Genomic DNA, 24936 nt, shown 5'->3' with positions numbered 1-24936 from the left:
GTGACATTGATCAAGATATACTCATAAACTGAAGTGTTGAAATCCATTTTTTACAGTTACTTAAAGTAATGATTTAAAAAAAGTCTTGATTGTTGTGTCATCTTTTTGATAATATAAAAATGGGGGAGGGGAAGGTCCTGAGGGCTCATACCCATAATCTTAGTTACTTGGGAGGATGAGATCAAAGGACTTGGTTCAAAGCCAGCCCAGACAGGAGAGTCTGAGACTTGTATTTCAATTTGATAATCAAAAATCTGAGCTATGGTTCAAGTGGTAGAGTGCCAGCTTTGAGCAAAAAAGCTAAGAGACAGTGCCCAAGCCATGAGTTTATGACCCAGTACTGGTACTGAAGAAAAATAATGGCGAGTTTTCTATAAGCCTGGGGTCCTCTGAAGGGTACACCAAAAAGAAATATTCTAAAAAAATCTCTTCAGACATAGCACATATGGAATAAAGTCTTTTGTGTTGAGAGGGCCAGGTTGTAATTGTTAATAGCAGTGACATCTTTTAGTTGTATCTGCATATTAAACTTATAGTTTTTTCCCCCTGTCGATCATGGGTCTTGAACTCTGGGCCTGGGCACTGTGTTTGAGCTCTTCAGCTGAAGGCAAGCACTCTACCACTTGAGCTACAGCACCACTTCCGGTTTTCTGGTGGTTAATTGAAGATAAGAGCCTCACAGATAAGTGCCTGGGCTGGCTTTCAATGGAGATCCTAGATCTCAGCCTCCTGAGTAGCCAGGATTATAGGTGTGAGCTACCAGCACTTGGTTTTAAATTTATAGTTTTAACTTCTGATCATCAAATCATTCATCAGCAAGAGCAATAGGATTCTTTGTAAGAAAGCAGGGAATCCAGTGCATCCTACTTGGTTTCTATTGTGCATTCTGGAAAAAGTCCTGATGAAACAATGTTGTAATTGGAAAAACATGCATTGATGTTCTTTCAGTTTTATGCCTACAACTTTAGTGAGAATTGTAAATGTGGTCATCTAGCAAAGAACACAGGGCTGAGGCAGAGTTAAATTTAGACACTGCACTTAGAAAGAAAAGAAGGAAGGGAGGGAGGAGATAGGTTGGGATAAGAAGAGAAGGAAGAGGAAGAAAAGAAGAGGAAGAGGAGGAAGAGGAAGGAGAGTGGTGGGAGGGAACAAGGAGGTACAGAGAGACTGCTTTGTTGGGAATAACAAAAATCTCATAACCAAATACTACTTACCAGAACATAGAAGTCCATTGCCTTTATATCCTTGCTTGCATTTGCACTTGAAGGATCCTTGGGTATTGAGACAATTGGCATGGAGACTGCACGTATGGGTATTCACAGCACATTCATTTATATCTAAAATCATGAACATTCCAGTGAACAACTTTATGGTAATAGGACTTGCTGAAAGAATATCTCTTATCCTTGAACAACTCCAAGGCCAAATACTCAACACCATAACAAACCAAGTATTTGTTGTCTGAGAATTGAGAGGTGTTCAAAAATCCAGGCCCACTGGCCTAGAATCCTGGCTTTGCCTGACTCCTGCCTGATATGTGAGGAGTATATAGGCAGCTCATCTCCCACATACCAATTTTATGTCCTAGTTATTAATGCCATTGAAATTTGTAACATGTTTAGGTTTTTGTCTTAGCATACTCATCCGTGTGATATAGAGCTAAATAACAATATGAGAAAATACATTCTATATTAGGAAGCGCTTGAAGCTCCAAAGGAACAAAAAGTCAAGACCAGCCAGGAATCATTGACATCATCTGAGTTCATACGGATGGGCATTTTGTGCACAGCCTGCTTAGAAGAAGGAGTCAGGCTGGTCTGAACTCGTTTGCTGGATTTACAGGAGGAAAATTAGCTAAATCTCTCTTAAGTCAGAGGTTCATTTGTTCTATTCTCCTTTCCACTTTTGATCTATGCCATTTGTAGACATGAGGACAAAAAATAGCTTATTGTTTTCTATTGGGTCACAAGAGAAGCTCAGATGATAATCTTAATCACTTTTCAAACATGGAAATTGGTTTCCTTGTGAAGCTCTCAGTGTGGATGCACAGCTCGTCCTGGGGAATTTCCCTGTGATGATCGGTGAGCAGGGAGACACTCTGTAACACAGTCATTGGATTACACAGCTGAATGGTCTGCATGGGTGGGGACCAAGCTCATGGAAGACACAGGTTTGATGAGCCTGTCAAGGGTGGGCTTTGCATTTGAGAACATTTCGGGGAAGAGCCATGGAGATTTCCCAACATGGTTCAAAACCCAGTAATGGAGTATTACCCCCAAATGAGTACACAAAATATGTTATGTGAAGCCCTGAGTATAAGGTTGAAAGAAATTGTATTTTTCCAACTGTTAGATTTTCTTGTCATGCGCATACCTTTGTTACACAAGTTATGTGACTAGAAATCTAGAAGGAACCCAAATTTCCCTTTACTAAAGGACAGCATGTCCAGGGCAATGGAGATGCATCCAAGGCTTCCCCAAATATACTATCTCATATATTCTTTGAGACTTGGAACCCCAATAAAAAGGCATCAAATATTTGATTTTATACAGATCAAGCCACTAACTTGAGTGGTACCAGGATGTTAGCAATGAGTGATTTTAGGGACTGTGAAAAGATTTTATTTGGAAATTAAACCATGACAGGGCTAAAAGAGGAAAGAGGACTGAGTATGAACCCTTATGTCTTTCATATTTTTTTGTTGGTCATGGGGCTTGAACTCTAGGCCTGGACAGTATCCCTGAGCTCTTCAGCTCAAGGCTAGCACTCTATCACATGAGCCACAGCATCACTTCTGGTTTTCTGGTGGTTTATTGGAGATAAGAGTCTCATGGACTTTCCTGCCTGGGCTGGCTTTGAATCTCGATCCTCAGATCTCAGCCTCCTGAGTAGTTAGGATTATAGGTATGGGCCACCAGCGCCCAGCTGATGTCTTTCATGTTTTTTTTCCTAAAGCGATCCTTGATGAAAGATGTTATGAATGGACTAATGAGATTGTTAGTCTTCCTTTCTCAAATATAAATACCACTGTGTTGTTTCCATTTTTAGAGTGCAGTTGGAGATAGAACCAAAAATATAAACAAAATCCTACCAATTAAAAATCTCATTGATTTGAAATCAGTAATGAAGGAGAAAGTCCCTATGATACCAACTCAACCAATAAAATCTAGTGTGGAAGGGTCCTCTCATTCCAGCTATAAAGGAAGCATACATAGGAGGCTCATGGTTGAGGATTAACCAGGAACAAATGCAAGACCTTATTAAAAAAGCAAGCTAAAGGGGCTGGGAAGGTGGCTCAGTGGTAGAGCGCTTGCCTTGCATGCATGAGGCCCTGGGTTCGATTCCTCAGCACCACATAAGCAGAAAAAGCTGGAAGTGGTGCTGTGGCTCAAGTGGTAGAGCACTAGCCTTGAGGTGAAGAGCTGAGGGACAGTGCCCAGGCCCAGAGTTCAGGCACCATGACTGGCAAAAAAAAAAAAAGCAAGCTAAAAAGGTATGGGGCACGGATGAAATGGTAGAACACCAACTCTCAAAGAGAAAAGCCCTGAGTTCAAACAACAATATTGTAAAGAAAAAAATCCCATAGAAATTATGGGGCAATTGCTTTAAGTCTTTATAGACCTGGTTTCATAAATGATGCCATTGGAAATCCCCCAAATGCCAGAAACGTGGACAATTCATCCTTTATTGAATTGTTAGGCTAGTCAGTATAATAGATGATTCAATGAACAGATTGAATTGGCATGAAAGTATTTCTAGAGAAAGTCTACAGGCTTACTGGAGAGAGGAAAACAGGAAAAGGTAACACTGAGTCTTACCTACACAGTCATATCGACCACTGATATATTTCAGTTCAAAACCAATGTGGCATTTGCAATAGTAGCTTCCAAATGTATTCACACATCTTCGATTACGGGGGCATGCTGCTTTACCAGAGGAACATTCATCAACATCTAGGGTAGAGACGCAGAACGGGTCAATAATAGCAAGAGAAGTATCCTGAGTACCCACATGCCCACATTCTTGCAACCCCTCCTCCTCCATCAACTGTAATGAGCATGTACATGTGTGGTTTTCTTGTCTAGAAAATTGATTCTTATGCCAATATCACATCTTCTGGAAAGTATCCTAGGTCTCTACCAGGCACACACACAATCATTTTTGTCATTACTCAAGTATTACTTAAGTAAGTTCATATCTGCTGTCATGTTAGGACCTAGATCACCTGCGGTAGGTAGTGGGTAGGATAATTAGCACCTATGCATTATATGCATTCTAAAAAAAGAAACATTTCCCCAGCTACTCATTATATCACACAACAAACACCATTTTTGAAAATGGGATCAACTATACTTTAAGCAAACCAAATGCACAGACATTTATGATGTGCATTTTACATAAGAATTAAACAGTAATTTCCTTCAAGACTCCAGTAATGAGGACTCAAATTACAGAAAGGTGACTGTATATATGCAGAAACATAGGTCAAGTGAAATTGTCTAATGGTGTTATTTTAGGTAAAAATAGTTGTGTTCATTTTCTACCCGGAGAGTGATGTCAGAAAGTGGGGCTGGCAGCTATCCGTATCAACTCAGCAGGACTCAGGCTTTGCTTTAACGTTCAGACATCAAATCAGAAATCTGACGTTTTGTTGTCCTTTTGAACCTGTGGTTAAACCCACAAGTTGTTGCTGGCTTGTTTCCCTCACAATGGTAAGATGACAAATGAGTCCTAGATTGACAAAAATCCTCGTCCCATGTTTATTTTCATGCATATAATCATTTCCTTCCAATTTAAATGGCACCCAACAAACCAAAGAAGTGGGCAGAAATTTGGATCCAGCTTTGCCAAGATTTAGCCTTGTTGTATAAATATCATACTAAACAGTACTAAACTGCATAGACCAAATTAAATCTTGGACTACTCTCAAAGAGAAGACATAATGTTAATTTACATAAACTTTAACAATGTTTAATTGATTCAGGACCTTGTTGGTTGAGCATATTAAATGAAGCCTATCAAATTATGTATGTTTAGGATAAATAAACATCTAGTACCTTGACTGAAAAAATATCCTTCTTGCTCCACCACCTACCTAGGCCAGTCTGACTTTCTTTGGTGGCCTCACAGTGACAAGATGGCTACCTCGGCTCCAGGTGTCATTAGTATATTACAGGCAAAACTAAGAGGACAATGTGCTGCTGGGAAATCAACAACTCTTTCATGTTTGTCCTTTTTATCAATAAGTAACATCTTTTCCAGATGCTCTACCTCCTCCATTATATTTTTCTTTATACTTCTTTGGCCCACTGATGCCTTCTATCAATGGTCAGCCTTTGTGGAGAACTATCCAGCACCTCAGAGGGAACACTCAGAGGTGGCCCTGTCCCTCCTTTGTCTCCTATTGGTTCCCATAGTCCATTTAACCTATTCATTGAATTCACCCAGTCTCATTGCCTTCCTTTCCCTGGGCCCCCTACCTATTCCTCAAACAATGTTTCCTGAGGTTACCTCCCAAGTTAACTACTTGCGGTGGCTCCCACACCTAAACTATAACAGAAATCCAAGGGAGAGCAAGGAGACCAAAATTCTACATTGTGGGTTTGATTAAATTCACAGCAACAAATGAAAGCATTATGTGTTTCTAATATGGTTGATTTAATCTGCTCATTTTCTCCAGTCATAAGTTATGGAACACTTAGTTTATAAAATTCACAGCACGGTTTACAAATAATGTGAAATCAATTACATGATAATTTAAACAAGGTGTAAGGTATATGTTCTTTTCACTAATGAAATGCTGAAAAAAAGTAAACACATTTTTCCAGGAAAATATTCACTAGAACTTTGAAATGAAGTGTGATAGCCCCTTATGCCCTTACTCATTGAGTAGTGAAGTGTCTACTGGATGACAATTGAAGTAAAATATGCAAGGTTAGTGTGCTAAAACAAAAATACCTTTATCATTTTTCTTACTATGGCATTAAAAAATCAGGAATTTTTTTGAACATAAAATTGTATATCTAGCCGGGTGCTGGTGGCTCATGCCTATAATCCTAGCTACTCAGGAGGCTGAGATCTTAGGATTGCAGTTCAAAGCCAGCACAGGCAAGAAAGTGTCTGAGACTCTTATCTCCAATTAACCACCAGAAAACTGGAAGTGGGACTGTGGCTTAAGTGGTAGAGTGCTGGCCTTGAGCTGAAGAGTTCAGGGATAGTGTACAGGCCCAGAGTTCAAGCCCCATGACTGAGAAAAATAATATATACATATATATATCACAAATAGCTAAAAACCCTGTATGAGAAATAGACAAATCATGTTCATTGCAGCACTATTCCCCATAGCTAAGATATAGAATCAGCCCAGATGCCCCCACTGGACAAATGGATCAAGAAAATGTAGCATGTACACACAATCTAATTTTACTCCTCTATTAGAAAGAGAATGATATATACCATTTGTGAGGATATGGAAAGACTTGGAAAAAATATATTAAGTGATGTAAGGCAGATCCAGAGAAACACAGGTTGCATGCTCTCCCTCATTTGTGGTACATATAATGTACCTATAAATGTATAAGTGAACACATTGGGTGGTATGCAAGTGGTTACACATGAATTAACAGAAGTCTAATAGATTCTATGGAGAGCTCAAATAGTATAATCTTTTAGAAAGACTAAGTCAAATCCCCAAAAAATCATCACCAGGAAATAGGTACATGCAAGAGGCAGGGTGGAGCTAAGGGGAGAAGAGTAGATGAATGAAGGGGGGGGCGGCGAAGAGGGAAGAATGCAGTCAAGAATTCATTGTTTGGGGCTGGGAAGGTGGCTCAGTGGTAGAGCGCTTGCCTTGCATGCATGAGGCCCTGGGTTCAATTCCTCAGCACCACATAAGCAGAAAGAAAAAAGCCAGAAGTGGCGTTGTGGCTCAAGTGGTAGAGCACTAGCCTTGAGCTGAAGAGCTGAGGGACAGTGCCCAGGCCCAGAGTTCAGGCACCACAACCGGACCCCCGCCCCTAAAAAAGAATTCATTTTTTATTCCAAAAAATTAAGAAGAGTAAGGGAAGGTATGGGTTGAAGTGGAGGATGAGAATGTTGAAGGAGGTGACACTGATCAAGAGGCATCATATTCATAAACTGCTTTGCTAAGTGGAACCTCATTTGTACAACCTCATAAAGATAACATTAAATTTTAAAAAATGAACAAATCTTCACATTTAGGAGTTTGCAATATTTAGTCAATAAGTTGACTATGGTAAGTGAACAATGGGGATTCAAGGGAGAAGGAGGAGGAGGAAAAGAAGGAGGAAGAGGAGTAGGAGGAGGAATGATGGAGGTGATTCTTGCTGTTCTACCTAGACAGATTCTTCCATTTGGGGCAAGACGGAGACCCAGGGATGGACACAGACATCGTGGCCCTTCTTCTGTGTCTTCACAGCCATACTGGCAGTTTATCCTGGCACATGTCCTAGAGTCTGCAAAAGATGATAAGGATTATTATCCTGTGTTCCAAGATGATAAAAAAATGGGTTACTAAGATCTTATTTCCAAATTTTGTGACATTGAATGTAACCTATGGGATTACCTTATATAGAACAAGTTTCATTGTCTGAGATCCAGATGCAAAGTCAAAGGGAATCTGGACATGGTGGGAACTTGGTGGCCCCTAGGTTGAATCTCACTTGTGATCGGTTTTGTGGGTAAGCACACCGAACTTGACTATAGAAACACTATACAGCCTACGGACAGTCTCTACCCTTTTATGTGTACTCAGTCACTGCAGACATTTGGCTAGTCTCTCTAGGGTGAAAGTAGCTACTGATAGAGCTTACCAATTAGGATAAAAGAATCCATTCAAGAAGCCTTTCTATCTTGTAGCAATGAGAGTTATTTGAGGAATAAGATCTGGTATATAGCTGATGAGCAGTTTGAGAAACATTAAGAATTCTCCTTTTCTTTTGATACTCTCACCATTGAGGAGGCTGGAAAGTTAGTTACTTTCTTCCATCTTCCATTGCATGAAGCAATGACCATGTAACTCAGTGGGCCAAAGAAGTGTAAAGAAAAGTGCAATAGGGAAAGTTGAGCATCTGGAAAAGATGTTTAATGACAATAAGGACCCATGTGAAAGAGTTGTTGATTTCCCAGCATCACCATTGTCCTCTTAGTTTTGCCTGTAATGTACCAGTGACACCTGGAGTGGAGGTAGCCCTATTGTTACTGTAAGGCAACAAACATGAGAATAAGATCAACATTCCAAGGATAGAAAGGACTGAATCCTTATTGCGCTACTCTGGAACTACTTGCCTCCTGCTTTTTTAGGAAATGAAATAATTTGGTTGGATTTTTCTGTCAGATGTTGCTAGATATAACGTATCTCACAAAAATGTATTTTCTTAGCAGGGGTCTAGTATAAGTGAATCATAAAGGCAGAGTGGCTCAAAGAAGCAGCCATCTCTTGTAGTCACAGCTTAATGATGAGAACAGAGGATCCTGATACATAAACCCCATGTGTCTCTCCTTTCCCATAACATGCCAATCACCCAGAAGGAAAAAAGAGACTACAAGGAGACAGGTGGGAAAAACCAGCCTTCAGGATGGGGGTGGGGTAAGTTCTACAGGTTAATAGTCTATTCCTAGATACACAAAAGCAGAAATAAAGCACTGGGATGGAAACTTAAATAATGTAAAAAATGCCTACTAATGGTTATATTACTTGTTTCTTCTTTTCTCCTTAGTTATCCTCTTTGAAACTTAATTTTAAAATTTGATACAATTCTATCTTTCCACTTGGGGAAAGATACTTAAAAAAACTGGCACTGATTGAATTCTCAGAGAATGTTCCAGAAACATCCATTAGTGTATATCTTCCTAAAAATTTTAAGTGATCACTCTAAAAGCCTAGACAGTGATTTCTCTTGGAGAGGGCTGGGGAGAGAAGATTCTGGCAAAGTTCTCTTTGCTTGTAGTTACAAGAGTACTTGCCTTGTAGGACTTCATTAAGCTATGCATTTGTTTCATGTGGGTTTCTGTTTAGTTTATAAAAATAAGAATATTTGAAAGAGACAGTGTGGATACCTGCTTTATCTCTTAGACTTGTCGGCTAATTGCGGAGCTGAGTGGCTGGTGGTACAGGGGCATTTTTGCCAAAGAGTGACTGGACAAGGAGGAGCCAGGGGAAGCAAGCCACACACTAGGGAAGATTATCTAACCTTGGGAAAGCCCAGCATGGGCTGACAAGTCTGTGTGACTTGCAATCATAGGAAGCTAGCCTAAGCCAGCTGGTGTTTGTTGGGGGCTACAGGATGGAGGAAAGAGAGATGAGGAGGGAAGAGGGGAGGAGGGAAGGCAGCAGGGAGCATGGGTTTGCCTTTCAGCTGCAACCTTAAACCTGCAAAGCCTCCCCTCTCAATAAATGAATGGGTATGGATGCTCATCCTCCCACAGGACAAGGGTTTTCTTTATCACAGAAGGGCTTTTTCTTTTCAGGAATGTGAGTCAGAATGCATTTCCAACCAGACTCACTAAGCTTTGGGAGTGGGGCAAGGGGCGTGAGAAAGGTAGCTGGAGGGTAGGATCGATGGCTTGAGATGGCATGTAAATTTATCACCTTCCTCAAACAATAATGTTCATTTTGTTCCTTGTGCTTACTTTCATGATGAAATCCAATCCTCCCCTCCCTATATTCAGATAGATAGAAAAACACAATTTATTTCCCCTAGTTAGTCTTTAAATTTTTTTGTACAAAGTAAGTGTCTAGAAGAAGCAAATCCATAGAGACACAAAGCAGATTAGTAGCTGCCAAGGGCGGTGAGGAGGGGGAGTGGGAAGTGACTGCTAATGGGAAAGCTTTCCTTCTGGGGTGATGAAAATCTTCTAGAACTTGATGGTAGTGGTGATGGTACACATTGTGGAGGTATTGAATGCCATTGAATGGTCCACTTTAAAGTGGTTTAAATGGTGGGTTTCATATCAAGTCTATTTCACCATAATTAAAAAGGGTAACTGTGCAAAGATACTTGTGGCTGGGGGCAATGTTACAGATTAAAAAAATAATAACTCAAGCAAGACTTTCCTATGCATCCAACAGGAAAGGCAACCCTCAGGTACTGGTGATGAGTGGTCTGGCTGTTACAACTTACTCATGCATGTGGCATCTGGCATGAGCATGTAGCCGCTGAGGCAAAAGCATTTGTAGCTGCCATGTGTATTCACACATCTGTGTTGGCATGGCCGGGCTTTGACTCCACATTCATTCACATCTGCAGGGAGCAGTTAGAAAATGGAGAAACATTAATTAAATTGGGAAACTTCCAGATGGAGAATACTAGGTTGAGAAGGACAACTGGATTGGATTCTCAGGATCCTACCACTTTCTTCCTATCAAATCATGAGATTCTATTTTGAAGGCCTGGTGAAGATGTAGAGTAAATAGCATAAAAAGTCGACATTGGGGGCATGTAAATTGGTATGAGTACCCAGGTAAATTAATATAATCTGCTGAAGTTAGATATAAACATACTCATGACGCAGTAATTCCTGTCCTGGGCACATATACCCAATAGAAATACCAAAAGAACATACACTAAAAATAATCTTAAGCCCCAAACTAGAACCAATCCAACAGAAGAGTAGATAAATGTGCTTCATACTCATGTAATAAAATCCTACATAGCAATGAAATTGAACAAATTACAACCACAAGTAACAATGAATGACTCTTACAAGCATGATATGTAGTAGAAGAAGCTGGATATATGTGTACTATATACATATATATATATACATATATACACACAGTATTATTCCACTTATATAAAGTTAAAAAGCAGTTGCAGCCAATCTGTGACAAATGAGGCCAGGATATGGCTTTCTTATTGAGTAGAAGTACTTGGACCAGGTAGTCTTTCTGGGTGGGGAAACTGCTAAGGTTTTGGTTTTGATCTGGATATGAGTTACATCATTTGTGACAATTTATTAAGTGTGTGCGCACACATACACACACACACACATATGTGCATATGTGCATGCTGGTACTGGGGGCTGGGTCTCGAACTTTGCCTTTACTTTTTCACTGAAGGCTAGTGTTCTACCATTTGAGCCACAGCTTTACTTCTGGCTTTTTGTTGGTTAATTGGATGTAAGAGCTCATAGAGTCCTGGACTAGCTTTGAATCACAGTCCTCAGATCTTAGTTTCCTGAGTAACTAGGATTACAGGTGTGAACCAGCAGGGCCTGAGAAGTTGTGTGCGATTTTTGATATATACAAAATTCTATGGGTATACTACTTGAATAGAAGTTGGAAATATACAATTTAGATATTTCTGCCTTTAATGCTTTCCAAATTAGCTGACGGCAGATAGCAACAGTGATTTAGGTGGCTCTGAGCTGGCCCAATTGCCTTGGCTCAGACCCTTCTAAAGGGAGCCTTGGCAGGCATCTAGGATGAGACTGGAGAACATTGAATGCTATGCAAAGACTTTTTACAGGATGTTGTTAAGGGATAAGACACGTTCACAGAGCTGTGTGTAAAGATCAACTACAAACTTGTAAAATAAACAACAGTAAAATATATACGGAAGCAAAAACAAAAGCTTGAATGATGTACTTCTAATGTAGCCATGGTTTGCCTTTCTTTTCTGTGTTTTTCAGTGTTTTCTGGAAAAAAGTTTAAACCTCACAATTAGGTAACATTTTCCTTACAATAAAAAGTGACACAGAAGGAAAATACATTTTTAAAGGGATTATGGTTAAAGGATCTTGTCTTTGGCAATGTAATCATGTGTGAAGGGTATCATATTTTTAACCTCCCTAAGGAAGATACAGAAAGTATAAAACAACAAAACTCCGTATAAGATAAAAATTCAGTATAGCAACTGGCAATGTTTGCTCTTGAGAAATAAAGACATGAAATCTATTTCTTTTGAAAAAGATAGGAAATTGCCAGTACTCTAATTGGACATTTCAAATTCCATTCTCCATTGCCTGTTACTGTACCATCTTCTTCACAGACCTTAACCACTTGAAGTGGGGGGGGGGGGGATTGGACATGCTGATCAGACATAATGGAAAAACGCCAGGAATATTCCACTACTTGACTGTAACTTAGAGGTGACTGACTCATCTCTTGGAAAGAACATTTCGGGGAAAGCTATCAGAGGAAGGTTAAGGCCTGTCACATGAAAGGATATATGTGCTATGGGAGGGGAGGCTATGAGGGGAAGACAGACAATCCCACAACCTGAGCCAACTGGATCACTCCCTCAGTGTTAATAGCTTACTGGGATTTGAAAACTACCATGAAAAATATGGTCCATTCAAAACTGCTCGAGAAATTGCTTTGGTGTAGAATTCAAAGCAAATTTTCTGGGTTGAAACCTCTGGTGAGAAATACAACTGAATTAGCAGGGAGCATGTAATTCTTGACATACCTCTCTCAAGAAGTTGGTTCTAGCCAAGACAGGAGGCTGAGATCTGAGGATCAAGGTTAGAAACCAGCCTGGTCAGAAAAGTCTGAGGGACTCTTATCTCCAGTTAACTACCCCAAAGCTGGAAGTAGATGCATGGCTCAAGTGATTGAATTCCAATGTTGAGCAAAGAAGCCGAGGGACAGTGCCTGGGCCTTGAGTTCAAGCTCCAGGTCTGGCACACACAAAAAGAGTCTTTTGTCGGGTATCTTGACAGAAACATCAGAATTTTTACACTTATCAATGAGAAGAGATTGACTGAAAGAATCTTGTCCTGAAGCTCCCCTATATTTGAAGATTTGAAATGTTGTGCACCATCTTTTGTTCCAACTCCCACCCCCTTGAGTGATCAAATTCATCCTATGAGCATAAGCTATTGTACTGACCTTGGCTGCAGGTTTTCCCAGTGTATCCTGGAAAACATCTACATTTGTTTGGTCCCACACACTCACCGAACTTGCATCCAGGTTCACATACAGCTGTGAAAAACACAACAACAAAAAGATGTCCTGGTGTTTAAAGAACAGAGGCAGTTGTCAGTGAAATGAGCATACACCAAAGTCAGTTACCTTCTGCTTGGTAGAAAACTCATTGGGGGTTGTACAGTTTCCTCTGATTCCTCTTTCATCCATTTCCACCTTTCAGATACTGGACTTTCCCTTGTAAATAAGATGGAACCCTTCTACCCATCATCCAACAAGTGCCAATTGAGTGTGCTAATTTGCGGAGCACTGCCACACCTTCAGCGATATTCAAAGACATTTTATAAAGCTCTTCCCCTTCGAGTCAGCCAATTTTGCAGAGCAACAAAAGAGTCTGATCTGTAATGCCAGTTACTCAGGAGGATCAGTGTTCCATGCTTCCCTGGGGGGAAAATGATACTCTATCTGAAAAATAACCTAAAGCAAGAAGGTTTGGGGATTTGGCTCAAATGAAAGAGCATCAGACCACCAATATGAGGCCCTGCATTCAAACCCCAATATTGCCAGAATGAAACAAAAAAGGAGTTTGGGCAGAAGAGACCTCACAGTAAGCCGGAGGGAAGTGCTAACGTCCTCCCTCTTCCTTCTGTCTCTTGCCTCTAGTTCTTTGTTTTTTTGGCAAGCCAAACTTTGGGGGTGTACTTATCATTTCAGAGCTCCCTGTCGGATGAGGAGGAAGCTTAGACTTCTCTTGAAACCAGCCCTCTGCCTTGTTTCTTCCCTTGCTCCCTTTCTGCCCTGTAGATTTATAGAATTACTCTTAATGAAACAATTGCACAAACATTTCCTGATGCCAGATACAACATTAAAATGTCTAAAAACATAGCTCTGATCATACCACATATTGCAGAGTTATCATGCAATTTTTATTGCCTCTTGACAGATGCTATAACTAAATGATCCCATTATGATCTGGTCTTCTTTTCCAGCTTTAATTTAAGCTGTCCCTGGACATAAACAACAGTAGATTGCCTACCATTCTCTAGATCTGTTTTTTGCTTTCTGCCTCTTTCTATGCGTTGCTACTCTCTCTCTCTTTGGAACATTGTTTCCCAAGTCTCCAATAATGGTTAATGTCCTTCCCATCCTTCCAGGGCTATGTGGCATGGCCTCTTCCAGAAGTCATCACAGATTTCTCCAGTCACACTTGAAATTCCGCCCAACTTTGGGAATTCTACAGAACGTTGGTGGGCTTCTCCTGTGCAATTGATCATTCTTTATCTTATTAAAAAACTCAAGCATGATTTGATTTTTATTCTCAACTTCTGTCTACTACTTGGTTTGAAGTTTGACAAGAACTTCCTCATAGTTCCTCCTGCAGAATCTCCTATAGTGTGAATCTACTACATCTGCAAATATTTTTTTTCTTTTTGTAGTGCTGAGGATGGAATGCAGGCCTTCTTATATTCCAGGCAAGTGCTCTACCAGTAAGCAACACTTCTAACTCTTGGATTTTTCAGACGCGGTCTCATTATGTAGCCAAGAGATTGGTAGTCTACTGCCTGCCCCTCCCAAGTAATGGGATTATAGCATGCACCGCCATACCTGGGGCAAATATTTTTGGTTAGTCAATATAGTATACAACTTTTAGTAGGGGGACATTTAATATCTGTGAATTAATCATAAGTGAGAAGGTAGGGGATATTTTTCCTAGTAAAATCTTTCCACTTTAAGAGTCAAGAGTTAGAATTTAATTTCCAGTGTCTATTTTGTTATGGATAATACTTGGTGATGTAGCTTTAAGTTCAGATGTTAGAAAAATAAATCTCTTTCTAAGCCCCGAAGACCTCTGATTACTCCCTGGAAACTGATTTCCAACATGATCCAGACACGAAAGCCCAGGATCAATGCCAAATAGTACATAGGAGAAATAGTGAATAATACCCTTGCTTTAAGGTCAAAGCTTCAGAAAGATGTTTTCAATTTACAGCAACTTGGGATCAGTGGCTTGGACAGCCAATCCACAGCAAAGAGAAATTCACTTTGTGTCTACAGTGGCTAGAGACTGAAGCATGTTTTATATAGCCCAATTCTCTTGTTCAGCTCACTTGCAACCCCCTCCAATGCAGCTTTTCATTAGGGAATTTTTTGTGGATAACTCTTTATTCCATCTCATTAAAATGACAAGAATTTTAAGGTTTATGATATGGAGGTGATCAAAATGTGCTGGGAACAGATTCAGATGGGGCAGAGGTCAAGAGCTGGAAAGCTACAAGGGGGAGGAAGGGCCTTGAGTGAAACAAAGAGTGAACAGATGAATGGAGGAGAAAAGTCTGTGTCTGATCATTCAGGCAAGTTGACATGTGCTCTCCTTCCTGTTCAGTCCACATTGTGGCTTAAAAATCAGAAACCCAGCAATCAAAGACTACTATTGTTATTTGATGCTTCAAGGGACATATGACTTTACTATCAGGAAAGACCATACATATCAGATAAGAACTAAGATCTAGATTTTAGAAAAGCCATTGCAACTTAAAACCAAAATACTGAACTAGTAAAGTAGAGGTACCGAAACTCTCTAAAGCTTGCAAAATATGCATATTGAACATTTTGCCTCAACCCTCTGAGACTGATCTTTTATCTTGCTTCAAAATCGTTCATGCTGGTAACATAGCTATACACTCCATGAAAGCACGGAAAATGGGATTGGCTGCATATACTGTGGCCAAACTGCTTTGATCCAGTTAAAGAATAGCTCTTGCAGAAATCCAAAGCTGCTTGCACTCATTTATTTACCAATGGCATTCAGGGGTCTTACAAGTTTTATGGTAATAGTTGTTGAGTTCATGTGACTGTAAGCAAGATTTCAAATCATGTGTTACACATGGATTTTGTCCCTTTCCTCTTGACTGACTTCAAATAAAATGTGTTATGTTGTATCTAGAGAAAGAAAAAAAAGACATTTTTAATGCTCCTATCACCTGGTGCTTTAAAGGACAGAATTGTGTGTTGAGAGTCGTTAGCCCTTTCTAAATCAATGGTACTTAATAAGATGACTATTTTTTCTGTGTGCCAGGTAATAAGCACACTCTTTTAATTCTTCTACTATGGATTTTCTGATCGATGTTGCAGAGGAGGAACTGCAGCCTTAGTGGGATTACCTAGCTTGCCCAAGCTCACTCACATTGGTCTAGTTCACAATGCTCTTGATCATGACATTATGCATCCAGTCAGGGTAAGGATCTAGCCATTATTTTAACTTATACAGGTTCTATGAGGGAACCACTCTAATATTCTTTGTCTGAGTATATGAAGACCATATAGTTGCCAACACATCAGAAGGGATCTGTGATGGTATAAGATCTGTGTAATATGGAACATGGATTTCACATGTCAAGTGCTAACTTTACCTATCTATGGTCAATCTGAATAGTTTTGGGCCAGCCAAAGAGGAGGCGGTAAGGGCAGGAACAGACAAACAAGAAGGTAGGTAGCACTGTTATTCCTAATATAGCAATTGATTGATTGATTGATTGGTGATTGTCAGTCACAGTGCTTGACCTCATGACCTGAGTGCTGTCCATGGGCTTTTGTACTCAAAGCTACAGCTCCACCACTTTGAGCCACCATGCCACTTCTGGTTTTCTGGTGGCTAAGTGGAGATAAGTGTCTCATGGACTTTCCTTCCCAGGGTGGCTGTGAACCATGATCCTCAGATTTCAGCCTTCTGAGTAGCTAGGATCACAGGTGTGAACCACCGGCACCTGGCAGCATTTATTTAAAAAAAATTGTGTGTGCATGTCTGTACCAGTCCTGGGGCTTGAACTCAGGGTCTGGGCACTGTTCCTGAGTATTTTTGCTCAAGGATAGCACTCTACCACTGGAGCCACAGGTTCAATTACAGCTTTCTTGGTACTTAATTAGAAATAAGAGTTTCATGAACTTTCCTGCCGTGGCTAGCTTCAATCTCTGATCCTTAGATGTCAGCATCCTGAACAGCCAGGATTACAGGCATAAGTCACCAGTGCCTGGCTTTAAATTATATTTTATTATCTTTTTTTTTTTGTCTGTTATGGGGCTTGAACTCTGGGCCTGGGCGCTATCTCTCAGCTCTTCAGCTCAAGGTGAGCGTGCTACCGCTTGAGCCACAGCACCACTTCGAGTTTTCTAGTGGTTTTATTGGAGATAAGAGTCTCAAGGACTTTCCTGCCTGGGCTGGCTTTGAACTGTGATTCTCAGATCTTAGCCTCCTGAGTAGCTAGTATTACAGGTATGAGCCATCGGCACCTGGCAATATATTTTATTATCTTTAAGTTGCTGAACCAAGGGTGTGCAATTCAACATGTCAGTTCATGAGTACAATTCATCCCAATCAATATCACCCTAAAATAAGATACATTTTGTTATGTTATTATTGAATAAATAAGGGATGAGAATCAGGCACTGACTACCTGACGGGAAGATGGGGAAAGAGAGAAAAGATTCTTATTCAGAAGGGATGCATGTCTATTTGGGTGGCTTGGAGAAATGTAGATTTGGTTTTCCTCTACTAAAAATATCAATTATTATGGAAAGTCACATAAAGCAAAATACAGCCAAATGCTAAGCTCATTACTCCTCTTCCTAATTTTCTTTAAAACTACCAGAGGCCTTTCTCAGAGCTTGTAACACATCATCTGAGAAACTAAGTCCAAGGCAGATAATCTTACTTTTCAATCTATATAAAAGAATCATAAAATACTTGTATATGGATGTGTTTCCTGATACCATTTAGAAATAGACGTTTATGAATTTTAAAAATATGAGTAGCAAATCTCTAAGTTAAACAGCATATTTTAAGCTGGGTACTTACTGTTGGCTCACACCTGTCATCCTAGCTACTCAGAAGGCTGAGATCTGAAGATTGCTGTTTGAAGCCAGCCCAGGCAGGAAAGTTTGTGAGACTCTCATCTCCAACAAACTATATAGAAAAAGCCAGAGCATTGTGCCTCAATTAGTAGAGTGCTAGCCTTGAGCACAAAGAGGCTGAGAGACAGAGCCTAGGCCCTGGACTGGCAAAAAGGCATCCTTTTTGTAATCAAAGCCTATTGGTTGAGTAAGTAATAATCAAGTTCACATTTTACTGGAAATCAATTGGAAAAACTGCAATTAATGACAAGAAATGTACCCATTACCTGTGCAACTGTAACCCCTCTGTACATCACCTTGACAATAAAATTAAATTTTAAAAAGGAATTAATTGGCCTGTTTTGGCCCATCTCAGTTTCTTCAGATTAAAAAAACAAAACAAAACAAACAAGACAGTTAAACTTAATAAGATAGTAAAAGAAATAATTGGTAAGGCAGTCTCCTAAAGTAAGGTGTGATGGTATTAGCCACATACTGGGGAGGAAGAGATCTCACTGAGAATGAGACCTTGGGTATTGATAATTATCCATGTCCTGACCCTGGGAAATCTCCTTGTGATTTGATGATGTGCTTGTGGTGTTATAGCCAAAAACCAAAGAGCCTGACCCAAGTGCCAGGTGGTTTGAATTTTTATAAAAATTACCTTCACAGACTCCCTTGCTGTTCCTTTTCCAGCCATAGCAGCAGGCTAGTTTAGTTCCATAATGACACACCCCAGGCTGGCGTGCTACGACTGACAACCCGTGATTCCTTGGACTGTGGATAAAGAACCAAACATTAGTATTGGAAAAACAGAAAAGGTAATAGAGACTCCATACCTGATTTGTTTCAACAGCCTTGAAGTTAGTGATAGATTCCATTTTGAAAACCTGAATTATGAAACTGGCAGTCTCCACGCACCTTCCTTGCCAGCCTTCTTCAATAGCTTTGTCCATTTCCTCCTTCCTCAAGGTTAAAAGAATTGAAATTGACTTATATAGTCTATAAAGCTAAGGCATAGGAAAGTGACTAAATATGTTTGCTTTCACACCCGGTACAGTGCCACTTATCCAATCTGCTCTGTATGGGCCCAGTGCCTCTCGAGTTTTGGCTCTATTTCAGTGCTGAGTGTGCTGATATGACTAACTGGCCATGAGGTTTTGGCCCAGACAAGAACTCAATGCTTTTACCTCATTGGCCACCTGGGAACCATCAAAAAGCCTAGAATCACTATGGACAGATAAGAATTGGTGATTTTTCTGCCAAATCATCTCACATTTCAGAGGAGAAAACTTCAGAGCCATAGAGTAGAAAGAGGCCTGTCCCCCACAGAACCAGGTACCCGGGACTCCAGACCAGGGCTTGCTCTCATTCCTCACAGCCTCCTGGAAACAAAATCTGCTAAACTCGATTGAGCAGGAGTCAGCAAACATTTTCTCTAAAGAGGCAGATAGCATACATTGGGGGACTCTGAGGGTCATAAGGTTCTTGTCCACATACAAAAGCATCCATTGGCCACAGTAAACAGATAGGCATAACTAGCCCAATAGAACTTTATATAGACAGCGAAATTTGAAGTTAATATGTTTTTCATGTGTTATGACATGGTATTTTGATGAATTGTTGAATATTTAGAAATGTAAGAATTGGCCTTAGCTCATAGGCTAAGTAAGGACAACCTAGCTTTAGTTTCAGGGTGGTAGCTTTCTGACCCTCTGATTTAGAGGTCTGAAGAGTGTCCCCCAGAAACTACATTAAGTAGAAACTACATTAAGCTCTTTGCTTGCTTTTCAACTTAAAGTCATAGTCTTGACCGGGGTTGCTATCAGACTGGAAGAAAAAATTCACTTCATGTATTTTATGGGGGGCCGTCGTTGATATTTCTCATGCATATTAAATGTGCTGTAAAAATGTTTCCTGGCTCTTTAATAGAAAAAGAATGCACCTTTTACCAGGTGCTTTCTTCAGCAGGACTGCATTTTATGCTAGTTAATAATATCTTAGGGAAGGTCACAGAGTTGGACAACCCTGTGAGTTTCACTCAGTGTCTGCTTCTCTTACAAACTTGTTTCTCAGTTAAGAGCTATAAGGATACAGTTTGCGAGCACACAATGCAAGGATGATTTTATTGTTTGCTTATTTTGGAAGGGCACTCTTTTTTTATTGTAAAAATAAATTCCCAAGCCATTTCAGTCAGTCACTTAGGAAAAGGGTTTCTCAACCTCTGTGTGACTTATACTTTAGATTAGACAATTCTTTGTTGTTGGGGGCTGTCTTGTACAGTGTAGGCTGTTTAGCAGCATTCCTGGCCTCTGTCTAAAGAAGCCAGCAGTACACATCCCTCCAGTTATGACAATCAGAAACGACTCCAGGTATTGCAAAACCTTTCCTGGATGGTAAACTGATCTCCCATTAAAACGAAAACATCTATTGAGCATTTGCTGTGTTCCAAACACTTACTTAGGCACATGGAATAATGGGAAAGTTTTGTCATCTTATGTTTATAGTTTATGTTTTAAACAGAAATACTTCAGCAAGAACAACATGGCAGATTGTATTAGAATTCTGTGAGAATGATTTTTCCCCCCTTTGGTGCTGGGGTTTGAACACAAGGCCTTTACACACTAGTCAAGCACTCTTCATTACTGAATTACATTAAAAAGCCCAAGAAAGAGCTTTGACTGAGAAATAGTGCGGCTACCTATCATGATCTAATCTATATATTGCTAACAATTCTACAAGGAATAATCATGATCTTGGCCATAGTCTACACATAATTACAATGTCCAAAGAAGCAGCCATGGATTACTAGACAGGAAAGTGTGCTGTGCAAATAAATGGTAGCCCAAACACTATGATGTCCTCCCAAATTTTATTTTATATTAATGTTTGCAAAATTAAGACATAAATCACATAACATAAAATGACCATGTTAAAGATTATTTTTAAGGTTGTTTGATATCATTTTCCTTCAGAAAAAAAATACTACGATGGTAGCACTTCAGATAATGGACTGGAAAGAGGCATATTGGGAGCAGGGATATCAGTTGGCTCAGAAGACAGATTCTGGTTCTTTGCAGTGGAGTGAGGTAAGCAGAAATGGATGAGTTCTGGGTGGAACCAAAAAAACCCCATGGTAATGGATTAGAGTTGTTCATTCACTTATTCATTCAACAATGATTTATTGAATATCTATAATGTTTCAAATCCTGGGTTAGTTTCCAGCCATCACCAACAAAAAGAGAAATACAATCATTGTCTTCATTGAGCTTGAATTCTACTCAGTTGGGTGTAGAATGTGGGAGAATGCAAATGGTAGAGCGCTGTTTCTGGAATGAGGACTAGTGATGGAGGAATATGTTAAGAAGTAGAGTAATGATGAGTTGGTTTGGGCCCATGTGGATTTAGAGTGATCATTGGCAGATGATATAAAGGAGACACGTAGAAAGTTGGATAGTTGGACTTTGACAACAATGACTACTGTAACAAGTTGCTTTTATTAATGCAAGTCAGATTAGTGATATTAGATATGTTAAGAGGGGAGCCCGTGGAACTAGCACCAGTGGCTCACACCTACAATCCTAGCTATTGAGGAGGTTGAGATATGAGGATCAAAGTTCAAAGCCAGGCAGGCAGGAAAGTCCTTGAGACTGTTATCTCCAAGAAGTCACCCAAAAGCTGGAAATGGAGCTGTGGCTCAAGTAGTACAGTGCTAGCCTTGAGGGAAAAAGTAAGCTAAGGGACAATGCCCAGGCTCTGAGTTCAAGACCCAGTACTGGCACACACAAAAATGTGATGCTGAATTTTATACTTCAACATAGGAACTATACCAAAAGGATGAGTTCTTAGGAGCTAGAGAAAGATAGAGTAGTGGCTAGGTTGGGATGGGTGGGTGAGGGATTTTCTGGAAGAGAGGAAGCTGGAATGAATGGTGTGATGGAGAAGGGGCAGGGAGATAAGCAGGAGAAGGAAAGACAATGACTGTGTCTATGAGAAACAGTTTGTCCACCCCGAAGGCTCCAGAGAGCTATGGGGGGTTTCCAAGCAGTGAGAAATAGAGATTTTGCAACATATGCAACAACCTTCACAGATTTAAAGAGAGTTCAATAGCCTCCAACTAGATTTCTGAAATGGTTAGATATGAAGCTACACAAAAAAACAGATGGAGATTTGTTGAAATCTGATATTATTTAAAAGACTAATTAGAAGCCATCCTAGGATCTCTAGTACAGGTGGCCAAGCGTATTTCCTATGTCCTCGTCAAATTCAATTAGTTTGGATTGCCAAGAATACCTCCCGGGGTTAGCAAAAAGTCGAAAGTTACCAGAAGATGAAATCCATGCACTGTTTGCACATGACCACAGCTCTCCAGAGAGATCCTTTCTCTCAAGCTTTATTACTTTCACATGCCTGCCTTCAGGTGAAAAGGCGAACCTAAGAAATCTGAGGTGGATTGATTTCTCCCAAGCCATCATTTTTGATGTTGTACAAAGTGTCACTTATAAAACTCTCCTGTCACTTATAAAACTCTCCAAAGTGTTAATGAGTGACACTTGGGTCATCAAAAACTTGTGAATAAAGTAATGTTCCTTATTCATAACAAGGAATTCCTTCAAATGCAACTTAGAATAACAGCTCTGTTGGAAGATATCAGAATTTTGTTATCAAATCTAGTCTTAATTGCATTGGTTTAAAAATATATGAGCCAAGTTGCTCACCTTGAGCTGAAGAGCTGAGGGACAGCGCCCAGGCCCAGAGTTCAAAACCCATGACTGGCAAAAAATAATATATATACAGTGGCTCATGCCTTTAATCTTAGCTACTCAGGAGGCTGAGATCTGGAGGACTGAGGTTTAAAGCCATCCAGAGCAGAAATGTCAGTGAGACTTCATCTCCAAAAAAATCAGCAAGAATCTGGACTAGAGGCATGGCTCAAGTGGTAGAGTGGCAGCCAAGCAAGCAAGTTAGCTCAGCAAGTGAAAGATCCTGAGTTCAAACCCTATATGGGGGAGGGGGGTGGGAGTTGTGTAAGAATCAACTCATATTTGAGAATTATAAAATGGATTTGGATAGAGAATTGAACAAATCAAAGCATACCAGTTCTACCCCTGGCAGCTCTGTGATTACATGTTCTATGCACATTTCCTGAAGATCAGGCAGCTTGAATCAGAACTCTAGGAAAAACCAGCAGAGGAACAAGGGCCATAAATAAGCCACATGCCTTGTAAGTGATAGGCGTGAGGTCCATGTATTCACCGAGTTTTGAGAGCTGGCTTCAAAGGGCCAGCCACAACTGAGATTTCACTGGCTTAATCATCAAATTCTACATCTGGACATGAAAAAGGGAAATTAGTTTAAAGGGGAAAATGATTAGTAGATAGAATTGCTAATACTTAACTTGTTGATTTGTAGATGCTGGAGAAAATTGTTTTATTACACCAAGAACTCAGTTTTGTGTTCTATGTTGCCATTTTTAAAATACACACATGCAACGATTTCAACATTTTAGATTAAAAAGAAAAATAATTATTAAATAATTATTAAAATGTTTGCTTAAGTTGAAACAATATGGTCCAGGGAAGGAAGAAATCCAGCACACATAAGCATGGCTTCAATGTATTATTTTATAAAAAATATTAAAAACTGTTTAGAAAAAAGTTTTAACTTTTATTTCTACAGAGCTCTCAAAGGATTTTCCAAGGAAATGTAAGCAAATGATCAGGATTATTTTGCCAGCAATCTCTGCTTGCTCTTTGCTCTGATTTTGTACTCACTCCTTAGCTTTTCCATCACTAATTTGATAGTTCTTCTTTAATTCCTGGTGGTGAGTATTATGGATAATGAAGTTGCAATTTTCTATGCTATATGTGACCAAGTATCTGTGACTTCATAGACACTTGAAGAATTGACTGATTATGGAAGAAAGGTTAAGTGCTCACCAAACCCATGTCTATATCTCCTGGATTCACAACTATATTATATTTCGCAACTACCTGTTAGTTAGGTGAGGTCATGTGACTGGCGAGGCTCAGTGAATTGGGAGTAGATGGAATACAGGGTACCTCCAGGCCAGGTTCATAAGGTTCCTATGAGATTCCTCTCTCTTCTCATCAATCCATTGAATAAAAGGAATGTTTGGAGATGAAGGAAGATGGTGCTCAAAGATAGAGGGAGGCTGGCCCCAGGGAAGGCATGTGGTAGAGTCTTTCACTTTTTCTCTCAGCCAGGGAAAGACATATGCTTCTACTGTGTTCAGTCACTGAGATTTTGAGGTAGTTTGATGTTTGTAGCCTATCATTACCCACAATAATATTTAAAAAGCCATTGCTTTCCCTAAAGTGAACTATTCATTGTTTCTTCCTTATATGAACCTACTTGTATAAAAACCTTATGAAGAAATGAGTAGAAATTGCAGTTGCTTTCATATTTGTGAGGCATCCATTTTTTTAAATGTGTGCAGTCTGGAATTGCATAGATGATAGTTAAAGCATAATATCATCCATTGGAATTTAGGAGATGACATCAATGAGCTTTTTAGGCATTTGGCTGGATTGATCCAACCTCATGGAGCCTGATAAAAACTCAGGTGATGATACAAAGAACTTTATTAACCTAGAAGGTCTGATCTTAGATTAAATCAATCTCACCAGCATCCCCTGCCACCTTGGGAGGGCTAAATGGCTGGTCAGGCTTTGTCTCTCTCTTTCTTTCCCCTCTCCAGCTCTCTGTAAATAATGGTTGACATATAAAAGACCGGGCATTCAGTTTTGAATCATTGTAAGTGATCAAGTCTGTGTTGAGAGAAGGCCTGAGCTGAAGGAGTCTTTGCTATATGTTGATTTGCCAGAGTTCCTTTAATGAATTATGCAGCTTGTTTCCTCCATTGATCCAATTAATCAGAAAATCACTGTCTCTACAGCTGAAGTTAATTTAAACACATTCCACGTGTTGTGTAAGTAGTATAGTATTTCTGCATAGGATTCCTTAATTTCTGTGAAAATATATTGTGCCAGAATTCTTAGTATGCTTGTTTATGGTCTGATTCCAGGAAACTTCATGATATTCTCCAAGACAAATGGAGAAGCTAAACCTCTTCTGTTGATGTTTAACTATATTTAAATATTTCCATACAAATAAAATTTTTTTTTATAAATGGGGAC

General features: G+C 39.8%; 1 protein-coding gene across 1 annotated transcript in view; it reads right to left on the bottom strand.

Annotated features, from left to right (window-relative positions):
- Egfl6 (EGF like domain multiple 6) overlaps window positions 1-24936 on the bottom strand; it is a 46597-nt gene that overhangs the window by 13704 nt on the left and 7957 nt on the right. Inside the window, exons 2-7 of the mRNA XM_042680512.1 lie at window positions 18441-18553; window positions 12854-12946; window positions 10143-10262; window positions 7356-7475; window positions 3819-3953; window positions 1215-1337 (exon numbers count right to left, since the gene is read on the bottom strand). Coding sequence (XP_042536446.1) covers window positions 1215-1337; window positions 3819-3953; window positions 7356-7475; window positions 10143-10262; window positions 12854-12946; window positions 18441-18553 — 704 coding nt within the window. The remainder of the gene's footprint in view (window positions 1-1214; window positions 1338-3818; window positions 3954-7355; window positions 7476-10142; window positions 10263-12853; window positions 12947-18440; window positions 18554-24936) is intronic.

This window comes from Dipodomys spectabilis, unplaced genomic scaffold (genome assembly GCF_019054845.1).
Source record: "Dipodomys spectabilis isolate Male_0828 unplaced genomic scaffold, ASM1905484v1 ptg000061l, whole genome shotgun sequence".
NCBI lineage: Eukaryota > Metazoa > Chordata > Mammalia > Rodentia > Heteromyidae > Dipodomys > Dipodomys spectabilis.
This window is presented reverse-complemented; position numbering and strand designations above follow the sequence as displayed.